The 11971-nt window shown below is 49.8% G+C and overlaps 1 protein-coding gene across 1 annotated transcript; it reads left to right on the top strand.

Moving 5' to 3' along the window:
• Positions 1-8531: 8531 nt before the first annotated feature.
• Positions 8532-10552, top strand: SOX14 (SRY-box transcription factor 14). Its single transcript, XM_032144041.2, has one exon. The coding sequence runs from the start codon at positions 9002-9004 to the stop codon at positions 9722-9724; it is 723 nt and encodes a 240-aa protein (XP_031999932.1). The 5' UTR covers positions 8532-9001; the 3' UTR covers positions 9725-10552.
• The last annotated feature ends 1419 nt before the right edge of the window (positions 10553-11971 follow it).

The following is an 11971-nucleotide window of genomic DNA, read 5'->3' as shown; positions in this document are numbered from 1 at the left end:
CAAAGGTAATTTATAGATTCAATGCCATCCCCATCAAGCTACCAATGACTTTCTTCACAGAATTGGAAAAAACTACTTTAAAGATCATATGGAACCAAAAAGGAGCCTACATTGCCAAGAAAATCCTAAGCAAAAAGAACAAAGCTGGAGGCATCATGCTACCTGACTTCAAACTATACTACAAGGCTACAGTAAACAAAACAGTGTGGTACTAGTACCAAAACAGATACGTAAACCAATGGAACAGAACAGAGGCCTCAGAAATAACACTACACATCTACAACCATCTGATCTTTGACAAATCTGACAAAAACAAGCAATGGGGAAAGGATTCCCTATTTAATAGATGGTCCTGGGAAAACTGGCTAGCTATATGTAGAAAGCTGAAACTGGGTCCCTTCCTTACACTTTATACAAAAATTAATTCAAGATGGATTAAGACTTAAATGTTAGACCTAAAACCATAAAAACCCTAGAAGAAAACCTAGGCAATACCATTCAGGACATAGGCATGGGCAAGGATTTCATGTCTAAAACACCAGAAGCAATGGCAACAAAAGCCAAAATAGACAAATGGGATCTAATGAAACTGAAGAGCTTCTGCATGGCAAAAGAAACTACCATCAGAGTGCACAGACAACCTACAGAATGGGAGAAAATTTTTGCAATCTACCCATCTGACAAAGGGCTAATATCCAGAATCTACAAAGAACTTAAACAAATTTACAAGAAAAAAAACCCCATCAAAAAGTGGGCAAAGGATATGAACAGATGATTCTCAAAAGAAGACATTTATGCAGCCAACAGACACATGAAAAAATGCTCATCATCACTGGTCATCAGAGAAATGCAAATCAAAACCACAATGAGATACCATCTCACACCAGTTAGAATGGCGATCATTAAAAAGTCAGGAAACAAGAAATGCTGGAGAGGATGTGGAGAAATAGGAACACTTTTACACCATTGGCGGGAGTATAAATTAGTTCAACCATTGTGGAAGACAGTGTGGTGATTCCTCAAGGATCTAGAACTAGAAATACCATTTGACCCAGTGATCCCATTACTGGGTATATACCCAAAGGATTATAAATCATGCTACTGTGAAGACACATGGATAGGTATGTTTATTGCGGCACTATTCACAATAGCAAAGACTTGGAAACCAACCCAAATATCCATCAGTGATAGACTGGATTAAGCAAATGTAGCAAATATACATCATGGAATTCTATGCAGCCATAAAAGAGGATGAGTTCATCACATGGACACAGGAAGGGGAACATCATACACTGGGGCCTGTTGTGGGGTGGGGGTGGGAGGGGGATGGCATTTGGAGATATACCTAATGTTAAATGACGAGTTACTGGGTGCAACACACCAACATGGCACATGCATACATATGTAACTAACCTGCACGTTGTGCACACGTACCCTAAAACTTAAAGTATAATTAAAAAAAAAAAAGGATGAGTTCAGGTCCTTTGCAGGGACATGGATGAAGCTGGAAACCATCATTCTCAGCAAACTTTCACAAGGACAGAAAACCAAACACCACATCACATGTTCTCACTCATAAGTGGGAATTGAACAATGAGAACAATTGGACACAGGACAGGAACGTCACACACTGGGGTCTGTTGGGGGCTGGGGGGCTCGGGGAGGGATAGCATTAGGAGAAATATCTAATGTAAATGACAATTTGATGGGTGCAGCAAACCAACATGGCACATGTGTACCTATGTAACAAACCTGCACATTGTGCACATGTACCCTAGAAGTTAAAGTAAAAGAAAGAAAGACAGAAAGAAAAAGAAAGAAAGAAGAAAGAAAGAAAGAAAGAAAGAAAGAAAGAAAGAAAGAAAGAAAGAAAGAGAGAGACAGGTGTATGAAAATAAGCACTGTTAATGTAGCACTTTTTGGAACTGCCAACTGCCCTAATATTTCTTGCTATTTAGGCTGAGAGCAGAGGCAGGTGCCACAAAAAATAAAAAAGGAAGTGTTATTCGGATCCTTGACTGGGTCTTGTTGCCAGCGTTTGGTCTTACCCTCTGCATTGAATAATTTGTGATAAAACTGGCAAGAGAATGTATGCTTCGATAACTTGGCCGATTGCATTAGGCAAACGCAGAGCCTTAAAGAGTATTGTGTATGATAAAAGCTGACCAAGGATTCTTACCTTAGAAGAATGGGGTTAGGGGAGCCCTAATGCATGAGAAACACCTGAATACAATAAAACTTGAGGCAGAGGCACACAATATTGGCACTCTTTTGGCTTTTATTCACAGAAACAAAATGTGTCTTTTCTGATCTTATAACCACTGGGAATTTTTTTTTAATCTTAAGAAACCTCATTAGCAATAAGAAACCTCATATACAAATCCTATATTTCTCAGGCTGAGATATTCAAGATGCCTAAATGTGGACTCAGTTTCTCTGGAAAGGGTCAACTCAGAGGTTCGGGAGGGAAGTATAACTCCACTTGACAGGAAGTGGGAAAAGTCAGTCAGACGGACAGTGGTCTGCTAATACCTATTGGGTATAGATGGATATGTCCCTCCTTGTTTTATTCCTTAGTTTCCTAAGGGAACAGGAGACTGTAAGAGGAGTTCAAAGCATTTAGCAGGGGTTCCCTTGCTCTTTAAAGCATGGTCAGGCAGCTGATCCCAAGGCCAGTAAAAGACAAACAAACAAAAAACTGTCAATTTAAAAAGTTTCTGTCCTATGGCTACAGGTGACATTCCTCCATAAGTAGAATGTCCAATAATCAATATTTCTTTGTAAGTGATTGTTAGGGTTATTGTGAAATAATTCTGGTGAGTCTGATTATAACGATTTCTCAGTACATTTAGAATAAAACCCAAATCCCTTATGGAGTTTACAAAGCCCTGGATAATCTGGGCCCCACCAATCTCATCCAGCCTTTTCCTTATACTCTCCAGGGTCATGGCCAGGGTTCAGCCACACTGGCTCTTTAATTCCTTTGCAGCTTCAGCAGTTCTTCTCCAGGTAGTGGAGTTTCCTGCTCCCGCTGCCTGGAATGACCTCTGCTCTGTGTCCTCTTCCTTCAGAAGGCTGGCTCCTCCCAGGTCCCTGACTGCCAATGGAAATTAGACCACCTTTCTTTGTCCACCCCAGTTTCATCATCCTGATTTACTTCTTAGCACATACCACTATCGGAAGTTACCTGCTCATATTAAAAGACAAAGTAATATTATCTGACCAATTATTGAGCAGTTTCTATATGTCCAACACTATTCTAAGGATGTTTCTCATATTAAATCATTTCGTTCTGATAATAATTCCTTATCTCTGTTTTACAGTTCAGGAAGCGAGGACACAGACAGGCTAAGCACCTTGCTTTAAGTGACACAACTACTTGGTGGCTGAGCCAGGAATCACCCCAGGAATTTGTTTCTTGTTCATTCTCTGTCCTCCCATTGGGCTGTAACCATCACTACTGGAGAAGGACTGTGGTAGGTCCTGTTTACTGCTGTGTCCCAGCACCTAGCACAATGCCTGGCACATAGTAGGTGTTCAATAAATAGCTGTTGAGTTAATGAATGAGTAAGGAGATTTCAAAACCTTATTCCTGCTCCCACCCCCTCCATTTTCTGGGAGAGTAGTGTAGATGTTGTGCAAACTTCTGTTAAACTTGTACTGAGTTGGTGAGTCACATGAGCTCTGCTACAAACAGACTCAAACTACTCAAGTTAAGGCAGTTTGAAGCAAAAAAGTCTCCTTACCTGGGCGTGCTTGGGATGTTAAGACAGAAGTATCCTTCAGCCCAGCCCAGCACCACTCTAACAGCTCCAGGATGCCAAACATGTCCCCCTGGTTTTGTTCGGCTTCTCTTTGTTTCTTGGTGTAAGCGGTGCCCTCCTGTGCCATCTTGTCTGCAAGAGACAAGTGGGATTTTACAAAATTTCAAGATGCCGGCATGGGCTGGGCTGGGTTGGGTTCTGGAGGGAAAACTCCGGAGAAATTACCAAGAAATGTCTTAAGACCAGAGTTCTGGATCCTCTGGGCACTCTCTAGAGGCGGGATATATACAGTCTCTGAATTTTAAAATAGAAAACGCTGGGCAGCGGGGAACGGGGTAGAGGGAATCAGAGGTGCCAAACATTAAAGATATTTTGGGTAATAAAAATTAAAAGTTCGTGTATCACAAGGACAAAAAAACCAAACACCGCATGTTCTCACTCATAGGTGGGAATTGAACCATGAGAACACTTGGACACAGGAAGGGGAACATCACACACCAGGGCCTGTCGTGGGGTGGGGGGAGGGAGGAGGGATAGCATTAGGAGATATACCTAATGTAAATTACGAGTTAATGGGTGCAGCACATCAACATGGCACGTGTATACATATGTAACAAATCTGCACGTTGTGCACATGTACCCTAGAACTTAGAGTATAATTTAAAAAATTAAAAGTTTATGATTTAAACAAAGAGTCTTATTTCCTGGGATCATTTTGTCACTTCAATGCTGGCTTCTGGGTTGTGGACACTTGCGGGGTGGGCCGGATTAACTCTTTTGTCTCTAAACACCTGGGTGCGCTGGCGCTCACTCTCAGCTGCGAGCTGAAGCCCACGCTGCTCTCAGGCTCCCCGCAACAGGCACCTGCGACTTCGCTCACCAAAATCTTCCAGTGGCCACAGTGAGCGGGCAGGACTGGTGCCAGCAAGCCCCAAGCATCCCAGGCCCTCTGGACGCAGGTGACTCTCCTGGCCTCTTCGGAAAGCCACTGGAGCTCGAGACGCATAGCCAGCTCCCTCCTTTCCGTCCAACCCCAACCGCGTTCTCTAAGCCACGTTCTGTGCGCCTTACTCTCAGCACTCAGCCATTCCGCAGCCCCAGAGGCCTTGAAGTGGTGACCTCTGCCCACCAGAGAGGAGGGGGCCGGAGGGTGGGGCGGAGCCTTGTGGCAAGGCAGGTGGGTGCAGGCCTCTGGGGCCCCAGACTGCGGTGTCTGGCTCTACCAGGCTGTGTCTCCGGCCCGGTGCCTGCAGCTGAAAGGCGGGGAAAGACCTATCGGGAAAATCCACCTGCACCTGGGCCTGGGCAGAAGGAAACTGTACTGAGCGTCTTCCCTGCGTTTGCAATTATGCGGAAATTGAACCCAAGATGAATAACATGCAGCCACCGCCCCAGAGAAGCTCGAAGTCTGGTGGACTGCACGGACTGCGACAGGGACCCACGCGAGGCTGGGGAACAGGGCTTGAAATGGAAGTGTGAGAGTGAGAGCCTAGAAGGGGTCCTAGCCCAGCCCAGGAAACAGAAAAGTCTCCCCATAGGCAGTAGTAGGCTTGTACTGATACCTGAGGTACGCGCAGGAGCTGCGTGAAGGGAGAGGCCCAGAGCCAGAAAAGAGGAAGGCGCATCCTGGACGCTCTGCGCCCTGGAGGGAGGCGAAAGGCCCGAAGAGAAGCAGATTAGGTCGTTGCCCTTAGAGGCCTCTTCCTTCACTTCTGGGAAACAGCGACGGTTCCCTGACAAAATCCCTGTTGCTCCGGGGTTCGGACGCCTTGCTAAGGCCGGCACGCAGCGGACCTTGAGTAACTGCGCTGTATATACAGAACGTGTGTACAGATTCTCCAGGCAAGTGTGCAAGCGGAAAGACCTCATCCAAGGGACATCTCCAGCCATGGAGAATGAACTGGTAGCCTGGGGCCAAACTTCAGGCTGTGGACAAAGCAGGAGGAGTATTTAGGCAACCTCTGTCCTAATGCTTGTTCTGGTGGTGACCGAAGTTGCTGACTCTCCTCAGGGGTCACGTCTCCAGGACGTGCTACCCGGTGGTCTAGACCCGTCAGGGAGGCACAGCGTGAAGGGACAGTGCAGCACAGTAGAGGCACCTGCTGGATACAGCACCAGGCCAGACCCCAGGATCACGGGAACTCCTGCGCCCGCCCCAGCTCTAAAGAATGTTGAAGAAACCAGTGGTCACCGGTACTGCGTAAGGGGTGTGCGTGGCTTTGCAGTTCGCCTAGGAGAAAGCTGATGCACGGCCTGGAAGGTGCGGCCCTCAACCCTGCGTTCCCTCCCCGCGCGGAGTTCCTGTCTCAAGGCCAAGACGCGCAGCGCAGATGCTGGCCCCCTCCTTGGTCAGTGCAGCTGGACCAGGCAACCGGGGTCTCCGAAACGTCGGGAGGTCAGCTGGCGCCCTGCCCACCATCGAACGCCCTTCGTATCACTCCGCTCCGCATTGCGAATAGCTTTTGGACTGCGACCCAAGGCTGAACACAAGAAGCTTGGAGAGGAGCTCGGGCGTTTGAGGAGAAGGAAATATGAGGAATTGCAGGAAGGCGCTCGCCTGCCCCGAACTGCCTCCGGGCAACTGGAAAGGCTTGTCCTGGAAACTGAGAGGAGAAAAGACGAAGGACCTTGTGCCAGATCCCCTTGCTGAGTAATTTCCAAGAGCTTGCATTAACCCAGACCTTTGGATGTGCATTTGGTGTCCCCTGGGGGGTTCTAGAGTGAGAGATTGGCGGGTCCCCTCCGAACGTTGGATCTCGCTGCAGATATCAGTATTTCTCTCATTTCTTCCCAAAGCCGTCGGGATCGCCCAGTAGAATTCCAATTGGGCGGTTCCTGAATCTCCTATCCCTGGCTGGCTCTGAACATAGCGCACCGCTGGTCAGACCTGAGTAGGGGTTGCCAGCGACGCTCGGAAACCCTTTCCAGACTGGGCTGAAAAGTGCCTTTGCTTGCTGAGACCCTAAGCTGAATGAAACTTCCTGCAGAGAAAGCAGGGCTACAGGGCTGGTTGGAGGCTCTGGAGAAAGGCCAGAGCTGGGGTTGGGAAGGAATGTAAAGGCTGTGCACCTGTTTGCCAGCCCTCGGAGGTGGAGCCCATGGCTAAGCAAATCAAGCGCAGGATCAGTCTTTCCAGGGTGGTTTATCTGCATGGCAGGTGTCGATTGCCCCAATAGTCTCATCAGGTGTTCCACATTGGGCTGCAGCGCCATGAAATCCCTAGATGTGACGTCTAGTGGAATGGGGGCAAAAATAGGGATTTTTAAATCCTATATATCAAGCACCACTCCTGGAGTCACTTTTGACAAATCACCTAGTTTTTCTCAGCCTTAGTTTCCTAATCTGTAAAATGGGGATATTGCCCACCACTCTGAAGAGTACACCAAGGGTGAGAAGTTCCACGCGTCTTTCTAATTTTAGGAAGGGGAAGCAAAGTCTTCTCCTCAAACTTGATACACTACATGCTAGAGAAAGACCCTTCCTTCCGGCCTCCTCATTCCCTGTCACCCTCCCCCACTCCTAGCCCCTCGGAGCCAACGGAGCCTTGCGCGTTTCTGGCCGGTCCTCCCAAGAGAGGCTGGTGCAAAAGCCAATAAGCCTGGAACACACGCAGGTCCCGCCGGGCCTGGGACAATGGTTTCCATTTAATAAATATTTCCCCCAAGGGCATTTCACATCGGGCAGGCAATTATTCAAAGGGAACAGGCGCGCAGGTTGGCTCTGCGGGTTATTTCGTCCTCTTTACCCGAAGAATGCTCATTTGACGCAAGAAACGAGTCTCGCAGCCTCCCTGGGTGGGAAGAGGCGCCCAGGGACAAACCGACCCTGGTTGCAGATACACCGTGAGACTCCGCTCTAGGGCCGCTGCAGAAGGGGCACCCGGAAGAGCCCCATGCCCAGCCTCCAGGCTCTTCTTACGGTATGAACATTTGTGGAGTAAAAGTTGGAGGTTTAAAGACGCTAAATAATAGTAACGTAAATGGGAACTGCGATAGAAATCTCAGCCCCACCCCCGCCCCAAAAGTGAAGAACAGGTCGTAGTGCTTTTAAGGGCTCACCAACTAGGGTTCGAAATCTCTGCATTGCCTGACGCGAGGCCTTCCGGGAGCAGGTCAGACAACATTGCTCAGCCACCCAGGGTCCCAGCGCTACCCCCGGGCGCCGCATCCTGAGGCAGGGGTGAATGCCTAGTTGCAGGGGCTTCCCGGGAGAACACTGCCAAAGCACCGCCGAGGGTGGGGCGCGAAAAGTTTATTTCGCTTTTACCCTGAGCGTGCTATGTTCTTTTTCTCTTCCAAGGATCTTTGACAAGAGAGGAAAGTGCTGTCCTTGCATTTCGTGGCAAAGCTGTCCTATTTATCAACACAAGCTCTCGCCTCGCTCCCTTTGCTGTCCCTTCCCCCGCCTTTGTATTCCAAGCCTTAATTCTCTTTCACCACCGGGAAAGGAAACAGGAGACGCGGAAGAGTTTTATTTGTTGACAGTGCCGGAGACAATGTGGAACCCAAGTCCCCAGTCTAGAGCTAGCCGCTCTGCTCTAGCCCTCTCTCTGCCTCTGTCCCTCACACCTCTCCCCGCCCCCACCAGTCGCGCTCCCTGTTTCTTGCACCGGCGTGTTGGCAGGTGCGCCCCCTCGGCTTCTCTGCTGCTGATTGGCGCCCAGGTTGGGGAGTCGCCGCCCCGCGCTTATGTCAGAGTGCGTGCAATCCCGGCCCACCTCGCCTTTGAACTTCGCCGCTTTTGGCTCTCGTTCACCAGCCTCCCCGCATTCTCAGCCAGGTGCAGCGCTAGGCGCGGCAGCTCCGGGAAAGCCACGGGAGGGGGGAGCCACGACTGGAGACGCAAGAGGAGAGAAGGGAACTAGAGAAGGCAAAGGTGGAGAGGGGGAGAAGGAGGAGCTTCTTGCCCTGGCCAAAAAATTACCTGGCCACTTAATCCCGGAGACTCCGATACTTGGGCCCCAGCCCTTGGTGCCTGAAGCCCCCCGGCCGATCGCCCTCTCCTCCCCCGCCCTTTCTGCCCCCACTCGCTCCCCCGGGGCTGCCTGGGCGCTGGGACTGGCATGATCAGCTGAACTTTGTGGGGTCAGCGCTTCTCTCTGGCTTCCCCTCAGCGGCGCCAAGGCGAGGGGAGCGCAGAACCCCGGCTCAGGACGGACAGACAGACGGCCAACCGCGCCCAGGCTCGTCTGCAGAACCCTTGCACTCCCTACCCCCACCCACCTAGCCGCCGGGACCATGTCCAAACCTTCAGACCACATCAAGCGGCCCATGAACGCCTTCATGGTATGGTCCCGGGGCCAGCGGCGCAAGATGGCCCAGGAAAACCCCAAGATGCACAACTCGGAGATCAGCAAACGCCTAGGCGCCGAATGGAAGCTTCTGTCCGAGGCAGAGAAGCGGCCATACATCGATGAAGCCAAGCGGCTACGCGCCCAGCACATGAAGGAGCACCCTGACTACAAGTACCGACCTCGGCGCAAGCCCAAGAACCTGCTCAAGAAGGACAGGTATGTCTTTCCCCTGCCCTACCTGGGCGACACGGACCCGCTCAAGGCGGCCGGCCTGCCCGTGGGGGCCTCCGACGGCCTCCTGAGCGCGCCCGAGAAAGCCCGGGCCTTCTTGCCGCCGGCCTCGGCGCCCTACTCCCTGCTGGACCCCGCGCAGTTTAGCTCGAGCGCCATCCAGAAGATGGGCGAAGTGCCCCACACCTTGGCCACCGGCGCTCTGCCCTACGCGTCCACCCTGGGCTACCAGAACGGCGCCTTCGGCAGCCTCAGCTGCCCCAGCCAGCACACGCACACGCACCCGTCCCCCACCAACCCTGGCTACGTGGTGCCCTGTAACTGTACCGCCTGGTCTGCCTCCACCCTGCAGCCCCCCGTCGCCTACATCCTCTTCCCAGGCATGACCAAGACTGGCATAGACCCTTATTCGTCAGCCCACGCTACGGCCATGTAACCCCCAGCCCGGCCCGGACCTGAGGCGTGGTCTGAAAGCCAGGTCTGCACCCTGTCCTCTGAGCCTAGCCCCGGCCTGCAGACGCCTCCGGGGTCAGCCCTGCCGCTGTCCCTTACACCACCCAGACTTTTCCTCTCTCTTCCAGGGGGAAGGGAGGGGCGTCCTCCCGGACCCAAGGCGCAGACAGGTGCCGGGAACTTGCAAACGTTATGACAGCTACACAGCTGCCCCTATCCCGACTCTCCCAAAACAAATCTCCGACTGTACCCCCTTTGGACAAAAAAGTAGGCAGTTTTGCTTTATTTATATCCCCTTCACTCTCCTCGGATAGGCTTTGGACTCTGAACTCCCAGATTCTGATATTATATCTAGAATATGCATATATTTTTTCCTTTTGTCCCCTGAAGAAAAGAGTTAGCTGTGTCTCTGTGTTTTTGCCATCAGACACGACTAGGAGCCATCTGCTCTTCATGTATGGGGGGGAAAGGCATCAAAGTTTTAAACTACAGAAAGGGAAACATTTCTATTTAAAACCATGCTATGATAGTGTTTGCTTCTTTAAAGGGAAAACAAAAAGGACCTACATGGTTATTTACTTTGTGTAAAGCAGTGCTTCTAGAGACCTAAGTTTACTTTTAGACAGAATGTCGGGTTATGAAGTCAGGAAGTAGAAGGTGAACAAAAAATTAAAAGAACAAAAACATCCTAAATGGTCATAAATGTTTTGACGATGTCTTGGAAATGTACCTAGAAGGATTTTACCTCGTTACTCTGTTCATTTGTTGAACAAAGACGTTTTGAATAAAGACAATCTGTCATTGTAAAAAAGTAACCTTTGATGTGCCTAAAATCTGAAGTCAGGAGCCAGGTTGGAGGGGCTGGAAAGCCGGGTGCGGGGAGGCTGAAAGTGCATAGAGCAACTTTAAGCAGTGATGGCTGGTGGCTGCCCCCCGTTGGCCCAGCTTGGTGGTCTGCGGGTTGGGTATAGAAGGGCCTAGAGTTTCGGATCCGTCCGGAATGCGCCCTGGAGATTGTTTTTTGCCGTTAGAGGCTAGACAAAGGTATCGTTCCCCGGGACTTCACTCTCTCCTCCCATTCTTCCCAAAAGGGTCAGGCCACTTCGAGGAGTGAATGAACTAAGTCAAAGGCCGACCCAGACCGCTGAGATCTGGGTGAGTTTACTTTTTAAAAAACCAAACGCTGAAGGAGTAGGGAGAAGCACCGAGTCTCCTGGGAACCAGTTGCGCGCTGAACACCGCGTCCTGCAGTGGATGTTTAAGTACAAAGCATGGGAGAAGACTGGGGGAATCAGGTATTCTGCCTTTTTAGGTGTTTGGAAATGCTGCTGCCCACTCTTCTGCGGATTTGGGGCTTGATACTGGTTCCTAAGTTAAAAAATAAAACTCTAAGAAATGCAGAAAAATGTGCCATAGGTCCCCGCCCTAGACTGTGGAACACTTTTTCCTGAGACCCTGCCGGAGCAAAGGGAAAAGGAAGGCGACATTGTCATGGCTCAGGCAAGGAGTTTTTAAAAATCGTAAAAAATCAAATAACAGCACAGCCCATGATGTTAAACAAGGAAAAGAGTCCTTTTCTTTCCCCTCCGGGTGAATGTTTTCTTGAAGATTATTGTCTTTCCTGAGGAGAAAGGACCCTCCGATGTTATCCAGCAAAACTCTTTGGAATTTGTTCTCAAAATCGAAGGGTGCTTTCCACCCTCGGTCTTGGAGTCTCACCCCCAAAGCCGCGCTCACACGTGGTTTTCCTTAATTTGCGTGCTTTTCCCACTGGCTTTGATATGCTACGGGGTGGGAGGTGGGGCAGCCTAGAGGTTTGTCGGCTTTCTGCTGCTGTTGAGAGATTTGTGCGCTTGCCTCTGCTGTTTCCAAAGGAGTCGGTGGCTCGAAGTGCACGGGAAACGTTGTCAACAGACACCAAAGCCGAAACCCGCGGATTAGCATATTGTCCTCAAAACAATTAGAAGTGTTTGAGGTGTTATTTGGAGCCTATTCATCCGAGCCCCTTTGTCAAAAGGGGATTTTCATTATTAAAAAAAAAAAAAGTTAGCAGTTGTCCATCTGGCTAAGCTGAATAGCAAAGTGATCCATGTTGTATATGCTTTTCTCATTAAGAGCTCTTTTGAGACCGATGTTAGAATTAAATGGTATAACACAATTAACATACACGGGCGCTGAATAGGAGAGGACGCCTATAAATAATAGATAGATAAATAAATGAGCGATCAGG

This window comes from Hylobates moloch, unplaced genomic scaffold (assembly GCF_009828535.3).
Source record: "Hylobates moloch isolate HMO894 unplaced genomic scaffold, HMol_V3 SCAFFOLD_22, whole genome shotgun sequence".
Classification (NCBI taxonomy): domain Eukaryota; kingdom Metazoa; phylum Chordata; class Mammalia; order Primates; family Hylobatidae; genus Hylobates; species Hylobates moloch.
The sequence above is the reverse complement of the archived record's forward strand: the minus strand, read 5'-3'. Positions and strand labels throughout refer to the sequence as shown.

Excerpts from the sequence above, each read along its gene's own strand:
- SOX14 (XM_032144041.2), top strand. The coding sequence starts at position 9,002 with ATGTCCAAACCTTCAGACCACATCAAGCGGCCCATGAACGCCTTCATG.